Here is a 12,044-nt window from a genome sequence, read left to right as displayed (position 1 = left end):
ACAGCTACTGTTCCCTTAACTTCCCGCATGCTGGGTCTGCACCAAGCACTTTGCTTATTAGGTTAATTAAGAGTCTTTTACTTATGGGCACCTGGGTGGCTGTTGGTTAAGCGACTGCCTTCGGCTCAGGTCATGATCCCGGAGTCCCGGGATCAAGTCCCGCATTAGGCTCCCTGCTCGGCAGGGAGTCTGCTTCTCCCTCTGACCCTCCTCCCTCTCATGCTCTCTGTCTCTCATTCTGTCTCAAATAAATAAATAAAATCTTTAAAAAAAAAAAAAAAAAGAGTCTTTTCCTTATGGGCACCTGGGTGGCTCAGTTGGTTAAGCGACTGCTTTTGGCTCAGAGTCCTGGGATCTAGTCCCGCATCGGGCTCCCGGCTCAACGGGGAGCCTGCTTCTCCCTCTGATCCTCTCCCCTCTCATGCTGTTTCTCTCTCTCTCAAATAAATAAGTAAATAAAATCTTAAAAAAAAAAAAAAGTCTTTTACTTGTGAATTAAAAAAATCAACTCAAGCCAAATTAATTTAAAAAGCAGGAGGAGGGGATGCATGGGGAAAATCCAGGAGCATCTCCTGACCCCCAGGTCAGGAAGCAGCTGGCCTCAGGAAAGGCCCAGAGCGGGCACTCGGGGGCGTCGGACATTATCCAACAACTTGTAGGTTCTCCCTGTGCATCTGCCTCATCCCTCTCCTCAGCAGACAGGCTTTTTCTGATACTCAGTTGACAAGGCAGAGGGCCACCTGCAGCTCCCCAATTCCCACATTACATGTCCAACCACAGGGAGAAACTAAAGCAGGATGTGCTTTGACAGAAACATGACGGCTGTGGTCCTGCACTATGACCCCGACAAGGAGGATGCTGCCAAGGAGGGTGTGTGTAGATTTGAGTCCAGTCTTGTTTGGCTCCAAAGCCAACAGGTGGTCCTCAAAGGGAGGAGAGAGGCACAAGGACTGTGTTCAGCAAGCCCACAAAGGGACACTGGGACACGGACAAAACCCAAAGTTCTATATGAAAATAAAACTTTAATTTGCCAAGGGAACATTGCAGCGACCCTTCACCCCCTGTACCCGAGTTCTCCTGGGGCCGGGCAAGCAGGGCCTCCCTTCTCTCTGGAAGCGGATGGTGCTCAGCTGGGGGAACAGTCATAAACCCAAGGCTGAGGCCGTGCTCAGAGGTGGGCAGGGGGCTTGGCCGGCTCCTTTCGTCCCTCACCAGCGATAGGCCGGCCTCGCTCCTCCCAGATGGTGAGGCCATCGCAGGAGCAGATCTGCTTGGGGTTCTGGAAGAGGCCAGCAGAGCGTGCAATAATGCCACAAGCCAACCTGAGGAAGAACGGGTGGGCAGGAGTGGGCCCTGGGCACTGGTCCGGGCTCCGCCGGGGTTGGCCACGCATTGCTGGCCAAGCGCAGCCTCCTGCTGGGGGTGGCATCACTCACCTCTCTCCTGAGTTCCCCGTGACCTTGGATAAGGGATGGCCACCCCGGCCCAGGTCGTCTTCTCCCTCGTCGATGACCAGGCTTCGGCCGATCACATCCCATACCTTTGAGGGCACATAACAGCCTCAGACAGCCGACCTGTTAGAAGAGGTCCCCACCTTCTTTTCCACCATACCTTCAGCTGCTCATCCTCTATCCTGAAGCTGGCGCGGCCATCGGCATCAGCGTGGACGTTCCCCAAGTCTCCACGGTGCTGCAATGACACCCAGGGGAGAAAAGAGGGGCGCATGGGCACAGCTGCTAGCTTCTGGCTTCCCAGGATCCAATTCCCCTTCCCAAAAGTACCAGTGTCCTCCTCTGGGTACAGTCTGATAGGATAAAGGGATGACCTAGGACACCAGGAAGGCAACTGGATGCTCCCTCCAGGGAACTGAAATCCTGGACAGCGACTCCCTTCCTAGGAAGTCATGCCCACTGGACCACACTGTTGTCTCCTGCCAGGCTACTGCCCTCGCTGCATCTCAGCCTCAGAAGAGGTCGCTGCTGCTTTGAGAGCCCAGTTCTCCAGGCTCTTGTTGACTCTAAGCCCTTGGCAGTCTATAATTCCCCCGGGCATAAGCTGGCCAGGCTTGGCTTCCTGACCACAGAAAGCAGCCAGCATCGTTCCCTGACTCCCAGCCTCCAGGAACAGAGAGAAGAAACACAAGGAGCAGGGGGCCTGTTCCCCCCCACCCCTGAAGCTGGCTCTGCCTACCTTCTCCCTTTTAAGGTAATACAAAATGTCCTAACACATCTACCGAGCACCTACGTCAGACATACGCCGCCGGCATGGGGGTGGGGTATGCGTGCCGTTCCCACCCTCAAGGAGCTCAAAGCATGGTGGGGAGACAGACACCGAACAGACCAGTGAGTATGAAACACAGACTGAGTACGGCGGGGAGTAGGTTTTCTGCTGACCAGACCCTACTGGCAGGTCAGAGCCCCGTATCTGTGCCAATAAGCCGTCGCCAACCGGACACTTCAGGCCGGGCCTTGCTGTGATGCACGGTCAAAGTATGTCACTGCGTGGCGGGGCTGACAAGCAGCAAGATGCACCGCCTCTGCTTCATTCCGTTTTCCAGAAAGACATCTGTGCTGACACCTGGACCTCTGTGTTACCCTGCACTGGTAGCCTTTCCGGTAGAAAGATCAAGGAAAGGGAGGTGATACCGAGCCCTGAGGAACATCTTCAGGACTGGGCTGAAGGAGCGAGCTGCCTGGCAGTGTGGCTCAAAGGCATGACCCAGCAGCAGGGTCCTGTCCCTCCCCTGCACTTGGCCAGGAAGAACTGGGCCACAGGGCCTTGAATGTCACACCAAGCAGCTGGGCTGGGCCTACATACCCTCAGGCACTGGGGAGCCAAAAACAGCTGTGGACAGGGGCATGCCATGGTTACTGTGCTTTGGAGCAACCCCTCTAGCACAGTGCATGAAGAGGAAGGACTGCGGGGAGGCGAGAGAAGAGAAGGCACCTTGGAGATTAGTTGGAGATGTGCAAAGGGACAACCAGGCTCTGGGGTAAATGCCCACGCTGACTTCACTTCCTGCTGGGCAACAGCAGATGCAGAAATCCCAGAGGAACTCATCAGGCATCATGGTGGCCTCGGCAGTCCAGATGTTACTCGAGTCTTCCTCCACCTCTGCCAAGGACTTGGGGACGGTAGGGCAGCTGGTTCCAGCCCCTTCTGCTTCCCTGCCCTGAGAGGGGCCCGGGCCCCAGCAGGCCAAGGCACAGGTGGCAAGGCAGTCTCTCACCCCTCTCATCTCGACTCCACAAGAGACGCAGTGCTCCCAGTTCCCAAATGCCCCTTGCTGGTTCGAGGGCACTGCCTATGGAGTTTACCCCGCTGTGCCTGACGTTCGCACTCTCTGTTCTTCACCTGCCTAATTTCTGTGTAGCACCTTTCAAGGCTCGATGAGGACGACAGCCTCTACGATGCACCTTCCCTTGTATTTACATCCTCGTGTGCCTCCACTGAGTGTGGGCTGGACCTAGGGTCACTTGCTAGATTCGGTTACAAAAAGAGAATGGCTTGGCTCAATCTTGGATGCCCTCTCTCACGCACTTGCTCTGAGGGAAGCCCAGCTGCTGTGTCGTGAGCCGCCCTAGGAAAAGGCCCACGTGGCAAAGGACTGATGTCTCTGGCCAAAAGCCAGGGAGGACCTGAGGCCTGCCAACAGCAACCCGAGCCTTCAGATGACGGCAGCCCCAGCCAACGCCTTGATTACAAGTCACCCTAAGCCAGAGGCCCCAAGCAAAGCTGCACCCAGGGTCCTGCTCCAGAGAAACTGAGATGATGAATGTTTGTTTGTTTTAAACCCCCAAGTTTGGAGTAATTTGACGCATAGCAATAAACCGTGGCTACACTGAGCACAACCACGGCACCACAAAGTGGACCCAACAAAAACTTGTTTGGCTTCTCCAACTTGCCAGGGCAGAAGGGGAAAGGAGTCAAACTTCTAACCCTTTGAAATGTCACAGAACCGTCCAAAAAATCAGGTATGTGAAGAGAGACACATGCACCATAGGGGCACCTGGGTAGCTCGGTCCATTAAGCATCAGACTCTTGCTTTCAGCTCGGGTCATGATCTCAGGGTCATGAGATCGAGCCCCACAACGGGCTGGGCGCTCACCGGGGTGTCTGCTTGAGTTTCTCTCCCTCCCTCTGCCCCTCCCCAACATGTGTGCTCGCTCTTTCTCTCTCTCAAATAAATAAATAAATCGTAAAAAAAAAGAAGAAGAAGAAGAAGAAGAGGAAGAAGAAAAAGCAGGCCTTCCATAGTCCCCAGACCTTGCAGGCCAGAATCCAGCAGGACTCTACTAACATTTATTTGACCACCACTGACTGTTTTTACAATGAGCCTACTCCTATGGCTACAAGAACTGGTTTTCCCGTCTCTCTCGTTAAAAAACAAGTCTACCTTAATTACATGAAATGATGTCTTGATTTACTTCAAAATAATGATGGAGAAAGGCTGGAGGTATAGATGAAACAGGACCGACCAAGAGTTGGTCACTGTTGAAAGTGGGTGATGGGGACACAGGACACAGGAGCTTGGGACAAGTTTCTGTACTTTGGAATGTTTGGAACATTCTATGCTGAACTAAGACATTAAAAATAACCAAATTTACCTCAGGAAAAAACTGAGTTAACTTACAGCAGAATGCGACGTTAACTAACAGAACAAGCCGTACGCAGATAAGCAAAAACCAAGGCAGCATGCAACTCACTGCCGATGGGAAACTGGTGAAAAGTGAAACTCCAGGCCGGGAGTTGCACCATCAGGAATGGCCTTTTTAGTTCAGGTAAGATCTTCAACTTCCACACCTTCAGCTTCTCCAGGAAGCTTCCTCCCACTGCCCATGTCCTGGGGCTCAGACTGGATCGGTGCTTTACTCTGGGCTCCCAAGGCCTCCTACAGGCTCCTGCAAGGAAGGATCACCTCTCTGCCCTGCAACCACGGGGTTCTCAGGGGTCTCCCTCACAGGACTGTGAGCTCCTGGGGCGTAGGCCTTGACCACAGAAAGGGTTGATATTTCTAAATGGAACAAAATAAAGCAAGGGGACCCCACCAAAAAGGAATCACATGCTAAGGCCCTGGGAGCGGCCTGCCTTGCCTGAGGCTTCAGGCCCTCTCATAGCCTAAGTCTCACCCAGATGGACACTTACCCGGTCAGAGTCCTGAGGGCCCCCGTGAGATGCTCCATCAGGGTTAAAGTGGTCCCCACAGCTGAGAAGAAAAGGGAGCAGGTGGGCAGCAAGACAGTGGCTCCCAGGCCAGCTGACCCACCCTCTCACTTTAACTCCATTTATTTCACTTGCTCACTCACTCACTCACTCAACAAACAGACTCACTCTGTGCCAGGCTTTGGGGTGAGGGCACCAAGAATCAGATGTGGGTCCTGCCCTCAGTAAGCTTTCAGGGGAGACACAGATGAGGAAGCAACTAAGTGCATCACAGCACGACAAACACCATGGCATGGGGACCTGCCCTTCTGTGTCTAGGAGTCACTTCCACTTCAGAGGCAATAAGGTGGTTACGAATAGGAATGCTAAGGTCAGATTTGGGTTCAAATCCCACCCCACCATTCACGTGCCCTGGGGCCTTTGACAAGTCCTTTAACCCTCTGAGCCTCCGTTTCCTCGTCTGTAGACTGGGCCTGGGTGTATACGCCTCACGGTACTTGTGAGGACCAGGTGTGAAAGTGTGTGCAGGTGGCTGAATACAGCCCCAGCACATTGTGGATGCACGAGTGGAGGGATGAAGATGCCATGGGGGAGGTTACAGATGACTCACCTGTTGCAGTTCCCTGTGAGGTCTCCAAACTGATGGACATGGAGTCCATGCAGCCCAGGCTCCAGGCCATCAATGGTCCCTTCGATGAGGCAGCGTTCAGGGCTCAGCTGTAGGAAGCGCACCACCCCTTGCACAGGACCAGGGCCCTCCAGAATGGCAACTGCTGCCCCCAGATTCTCTGTAAGGTATCAGATCCCCAGGCTGGCTTACCACCTCAGCTAGCCCCACACCTCCATCAGCTCAGGAAGGGCAGGGAGAGAGCTCCACGTAACTTTCATGCCTTCCCCAAAGCCACTCGAACCCCAAACCCCCAAATCCTATGGTTTATATGTGTACCAGCTCCAGGCCACCTCCCTCCCAGAGAGGCCAAGGCCAGGGCCATAGTGGCTACTCACGCAATAGGCCACTGCCCATGCCCTTGAGCACTGCCTGCCGCCCTGTGCCTTCCAGAAGGGCCTGCACCTCTTGGCTGGGCAGGGTGGTCTGCACCAGGACCATCTGGTTCTCCAACTGCACTTCCACACTCTGGACACCTGGAAGGAGAGAGAGGGGAGAAGGCAGCAGAGGGCTGACACCCCGGCGCTGGGAGCAAGGAAGAAACAGAAGGTCATTCCCCATCCTCATCTTCACCAACCTTCCCCTGGCTGGAGGTAAGCTCGGAAGCTGCCTTCCGGCTGTGTGAAGCCCTCATCCTCTCTGAGTCTGTATTTTTATAAATAAAGTGGGGATAAGGCCTCCTTACCCCCAGGAGTGTTGTTTGTCCTTATTACGTGCCAGGCGTTCTTTATAACTTAAGAAACAGAGATAATTATTATTATTATTTTTTAAAGATTTTATTTATTTATTTGAGAGAGAGAATGAGATAGAGAGAGCACATGAGAGGGGGGAGGGTCAGAGGTAGAAGCAGGCTCCCTGCTCGATGCGGGACTCGATCCAGGGACTCCAAGATCATGACCTGAGCCGAAGGCAGTCGCCCAACCAACTGAGCCACCCAGGCGCCCCAGAGATAATTATTTTAAGATGTTTTTATAAAAGCGGGCCATCAATAAATAGTCCATTACTCATGATAGCCACAAGGTGAAAATAACCCAAATGCCCATCAATGGATGAATGGATAAAGAAAATGTGTATCCATTATTTCTCAGCCATAAAAAGATGAAAGGGAATGAATTGCTCATAATGCTACCACAGGGAAACACCTTGAAAATATGATGTTAAGTGAGCGCCAGTCACAAAAGCCCAAATGGTAGGTGATGCCATTATGGATGCAACGTCCAAAACAGGGAAAACCTACAGAGATAGAGAGTAGATTAGGGGGTGGGGCAATAGGAGGCTGATGGCTAAAGGGCACGATTCCTTCATGAGGGGCTGAAATATGCAAGTGATAATGGTGATGGCCATACAACTCTGAACATATTAAAAACCATTGAACTGTACACTTAAAATGGGAATATTTTATGATATTTGAATTATATGTCAATAAAGCTGTTATACACATCAAAAAAGAGAGGTGAGCTATCAATCACCATCATCGTGAGAGCTCACATCAACCACAAGTGCACTGGGGGCTTTTTTGTAATTTACCCATATTAGCTCATTAGACACTCAAGTAACCCTGTGAGGTGGGTCCTATTATCCCTATATTATAGATGAGAAAACTGAGGCACAGATTTAAGAATCTTGCTCAAAGGCAGCGTAGTAAATTGTGGAACTGGGAATTCGTCTCAGGCAGCCTAGCTCTGGCGCCGACCCGGACACCGCTCACCCTGATCAGCAGCCCCCACCCTCCAGGCTGGGTTGGGACCCCCTCCTCTGTCCTCCTGTAGCAGCTCCCTCTTCCCCTGAGTAACTCACGCTGCACTGATTATAATCCTCTGTGAGTGCGGGAGCTCTGTGTGGTCCATAAGGGTCAGGTTCAAAAGTTAGTGTGTCTCAATTGCCTGCCAAATCCCCGACATCACCCTGTGTGCACAGAAGACTATGGGATGATTCTGACACACGCTCGGCTTTGGGGGCCACCGACCCAACTCAGAGAAGGAAGAGAAGGGGCTTCTCTTTCATTCAGATATTTAGGGCTCCCAAGCCTTTTAAGAGAACTCTCCAACCCTTAGCCAGTGCACAGGCGATGGATTGGGAACAATAATGCTGCTCTCACCTGCAGGGCTTACACCATTCTCTCTTTGATCTTAGTGTTTGTTGCTCTGCAGGGTAAAGCCCAGGGGAGCCCTGGGCAGTCCAGAAGACAAAGGTTAAATAAGCCGATTAACGCTGTTGAGATGGTGCTCTGTGAACCGAAGGCTACAATGATTGTTGGTGTCCCCTTCCTCTTTGGTTTCCCTCTTCCGTATTCTCTCAACAAATGTGTGCTGGGCGTGGAGGAGGCCAGGGTCAGGAAAAGCACTGGTCCTTGTCCTCAGGGAGCTCACAGCCTGCTGGAGAAGCCAGGCTATGCCTGGATTAACCATCAGGCAGAGACAGAAGTCACAACCCCCAGGGTACGGGCAAGGTACTCTAGCTGTTCAGATTCTGTCCAGCTCAAAAGGGGGCAAAACTGGGCGATTAGGGAGAGGTAGCACCCGAGAGAGGAGTATCTGGCGTGTGGCTACAAAAGCTCTCACAGGCTGGTTTCTCCAGATCCCCTGTGGTGGTGGCAGGGACACTGTCGGGGGAAGGGCGGAATTTGTAAGACATCAGAGGAACACACGCAGCCCCCCACACACAAGTACAGGGTATTCTGTGAGAAGAAACCACCCAGGTTACCAAACTGGCCTTCACTTCACACAAAATTTTATCCTGCGCCAGCAGGCAGCCTGTGGAGCGTCGGGAGCTCTGGGTCCACCTAGAGATGCCTCTGGACGTCCATGGCTGCAAAGGAGGTACAGGGAGGATGACGGGGGAACTCTTGTGGTCTGAGCCTCCAGGGGATGCCAAGAGCTGTGCTCTGCCTTACACACATCAGGATGATGATTCTGTCCTCATCTGACAGGTGAGGAAACGAGGCTAGAGGGTGACACAACTGGCTTGAGGTCATAAAGCTTAGAAGGCAGACTGTCCAGGGGCGCCTGGGTGGCTCAGTCGTTAAGCGTCTGCTTTCGGCTCAGGTCATGATCCCAGGGTCCTGGGATCGAGCCCCGTGTTGTGCTCCCTGCTCGGCAGGAAGCCTGCTTCTCCCTCTCCCACTCCCCCTGCTTGTGTTCTCTCTCTCTAGCTGTGTCTGTCTCTGTCAAATAAATAAATAAAAAATCTTAAAAAAAAAAAAGGCAGACTGTCCAACCCCCAAGCTGATGCTCAGTACCCTCGCCCCAGAGAAGGTACGGTTGAGCCCTCAAGGCTGATTTTCGGAGGCTCCCAGGGCCCAGTGAAGCACACAGTGCGAGAAACTTTGTTTGCTCGCCTCATTTAACAAGCAGACACTAAGCATCTATCACAGGCAGTGTTCCAGGCTGTGGAAGCAGAGCAGGGAACAAGTCAGGCGACATCTGTGCCCCATGAAATAGCATGCGTTCCAACGCAGGGATACAAATGTCAAATAAACACGCAAGAGAGATGCAGATAGTGAAAGATGTGATCAGGAAATGGGTGTTAGGGAACAAATGGGGGGTGAACCACTGAGGCTGGTCAAGGAAGGTCTCTCTCAGACTCTAAGCAAAGGCCTGAATGTAGTCAGGTAAGGGCCTTCCAACAGAGGGAATAGCATGGACAGGAGCGACACTGACATGTTCTAAGAAGAGAAGGCCAGTGTGGCTAAAGCTGGGAGTAAAGAGAACAGCAGGACAGGGAGCTGCAAGTGGAGACCAGTCAAGCAAGGCCCAACGGGAAAGAATCTGGATTTTAATTTTAATGCAGTGGGAGGCCATTGGGAGAAGGCACAGTGTACAGCAGTTGAGAGTGTGGACTCTGGAGTTGAAATCCTGAGTCTGACACATACTAGCTGTGTGGCCTTGGACAAGTTACTCAACCTTTCTGTTGAGTTTTCTAGTCAGTTGCTTCATCTGCAAAAGGAGATACTACTACTACCTACCTCAGAGGATTATTAAAGGCCTAAATGAGCAGGGCAGTGATATTATCTAAGGTATAATTTTAAAAATCACTTTAGCTTCTGTATGGAAAAGCTATTGGAGCGGGCAACAGAGGCAACAGGAAGCCCAAAGATGAGGTTCTTGTGTGGGTCAGGGAGAAGTAAGGTGGCTTGGATTCGTGTGAAGGCCAAAGTATGGGAAAAGAGAGGCTGAATTCTGAATATATTTTATATACAGAGCAGACAAGACTTTCTGATGGACTGACTTCCACGCAGGTGGGTTACTGTCCTGGAGTCTGATTCTCTGTTCAAGTGGGAGAGCCCAGTGGGGCAGCTCCCCATAATTATGCACTTCCTGAACTCTTGAACTGCACCTGAACCAAGAAGGCTGGCTCCCCAGCTGAGCAAGATTCAGTGCGGCTGGTGCAGTGTGTGCCCAGGCCAGCCCTTGCTTAGCTCAAAGCCCAGTAAGAAAGAAAACGTAAGGCCACAGGGAACTCTAGGGTGTGTGATAAGGGTTCAAGGAAGTGGGCCTTGGGCTGGGAGCTAGCTCCTCACACTTATTCCTAGAGGAGCAGAACCCTCTTCCCCAAGCCCCAGGCCTCCTGGAAAGGGCAAATTTCTCTCTCTCTCTCTGTCGCTCTGCTTCAGTATCTGTCCCCAAATGCTTCTGCCCAATCAGATTGCCACCTGTAAGCCCTTCCTCTCATAATTTCTAAGATTTCGTGGGCTCTCACTGCATGCCAAAGATTTTTCTAAAGTGCTTTACACGTATTAACCAACTTACTCTTCGTGACAATCCTCCGGAGTAGCTTCTATTATCATGCCCATTAAAACACTGAAGAAACAGGCAAAAGTAGTAACCATGCATGAAGTCTAAGTGCCGCTAAGTGGCAAAGAAGGGATTTGAAGGCAAACAGTCTGACTCTAGGGCACATACCCTTATCCACTACTGCTGCCGTGTACCGGCCAAGTGCCACCACTGGCCCAGCTTAGAACCCATCTTCTCTCTTCCCCGAACTGCTCTTCCATGAGCAATGCTTGCATGCTCATCCTTACCTGAGGGCAGGGACTGTATCTGAAACATGTGTGAACACTTCTCCCTAAAAAGCCCCCAGGGTCTGGTCCATACATGCTGAATGACTGGACGAACATTTAACAGAATCAAAGGCAGGCAGTTCCCAGTGCCGTGCTGGTGGCTCTGCCTTCTCAGATATTTCTGATTGTGCAAGGTCACCTCCAGACCAGTTAGCTGGCTTATAAGAATTGGGAGCTGCCTAGGATGGAACAGGGCCAGGGCTGCTGTTTGTTTTGTCAAGATTACGCAGTTTCGCAAGCAAGAGCTGCCTGCTATCCAGGGAACACCCTCTGTAGGTGGGGCTATCTATACTCAGCCTAGCTCCTCATTCCCTGGGCACCTGAGATTAAGACACCAGTGTGTCAGAACCTGTAGAGGGCTCTGGCAGGGCAGGCTTGAGATCGTACTCTAGGCTCTGCCTCTGGGTCTCTATGTGACTCTGAGGACATTCCTTCCCATCTCTGGGTTTCAATTTCTACATGTGTAAATGGGAGTAGTGTTGTTGGTCTAAGAGATTTGCCGGCTCCTTCTAGAGGCCTCCAGACTGTCCGCACAAGTTTTTCTGGCTCTTACCTGCCACCCCTTGCAGGGACGTGCGCACCGCGTCCACGCAGCTCTGACAGGTCATCTGCACTGTGAACTCCAGCTGCAAGGGCGGTAGGGACTGGCTGATGAGAGTCGGGGACCCCTCTTGCGTGACTCTGTTTCGCTACCTCCCCTACGACCACCCCTAAGGCCTGGGGAAACGCTCTCACGTGACCCCTTCTCAAGCGCCCTCTTTATCAGTCGTGATCGGTCCAAGACCAAACCCCCAACGTTAACGCCAAGCTCCCTGCTAGTCTCGCACCCGTTTCCCGCGGAGGCCCCAGGCCCCGCCCCAGGTGCCTACTCCTTCCCCTTCTTCTGCGTTAACAATCACCCCAGGGGCCGAGGCTCTCTGCCCAGAGAGGCTCCCACACGAGGCCTCGACCCTCACCGTGCAGGCGGTCCCGCGGTCCCCGGAGTCCGAAGCCATCCCGGACCCAGCCACCACCCGTTGGACCTGAACTGCTCCGGCGCAGAGGTGCAAACCCCTAACCGCGTCGCGGGGAGGCGGAGCTTCGGAAGCCGCACTTTGCCCCGCCTCCTGGTGCGCGCGCGCGTCAGGCCCGCCCTCCGACGTCACGCGGTGGACG

At 52.7% G+C, this 12,044-nt stretch overlaps 1 protein-coding gene across 1 annotated transcript; it reads right to left on the bottom strand.

Annotated features, from left to right (window-relative positions):
• Window positions 1–1,002: 1,002 nt before the first annotated feature.
• CCS (copper chaperone for superoxide dismutase) lies at window positions 1,003–11,967 on the bottom strand. The gene is made up of 8 exons (XM_035013338.1): window positions 11,846–11,967; window positions 11,443–11,515; window positions 6,169–6,306; window positions 5,774–5,951; window positions 5,146–5,206; window positions 1,612–1,689; window positions 1,437–1,540; window positions 1,003–1,322 (listed from the first exon to the last, which is right to left on the bottom strand). The coding sequence occupies exons 1-8, from the start codon at window positions 11,882–11,884 to the stop codon at window positions 1,169–1,171; spliced, it is 825 nt and encodes a 274-aa protein (XP_034869229.1). The 5' UTR covers window positions 11,885–11,967; the 3' UTR covers window positions 1,003–1,168.
• Window positions 11,968–12,044: the final 77 nt, after the last annotated feature.

Source organism: Mirounga leonina, unplaced genomic scaffold, assembly GCF_011800145.1.
Source record: "Mirounga leonina isolate KUSES-001 unplaced genomic scaffold, KU_Mleo_1.0 Mir_166, whole genome shotgun sequence".
In the NCBI taxonomy this organism is placed as follows: domain Eukaryota; kingdom Metazoa; phylum Chordata; class Mammalia; order Carnivora; family Phocidae; genus Mirounga; species Mirounga leonina.
The sequence above is the reverse complement of the archived record's forward strand: the minus strand, read 5'-3'. Positions and strand labels throughout refer to the sequence as shown.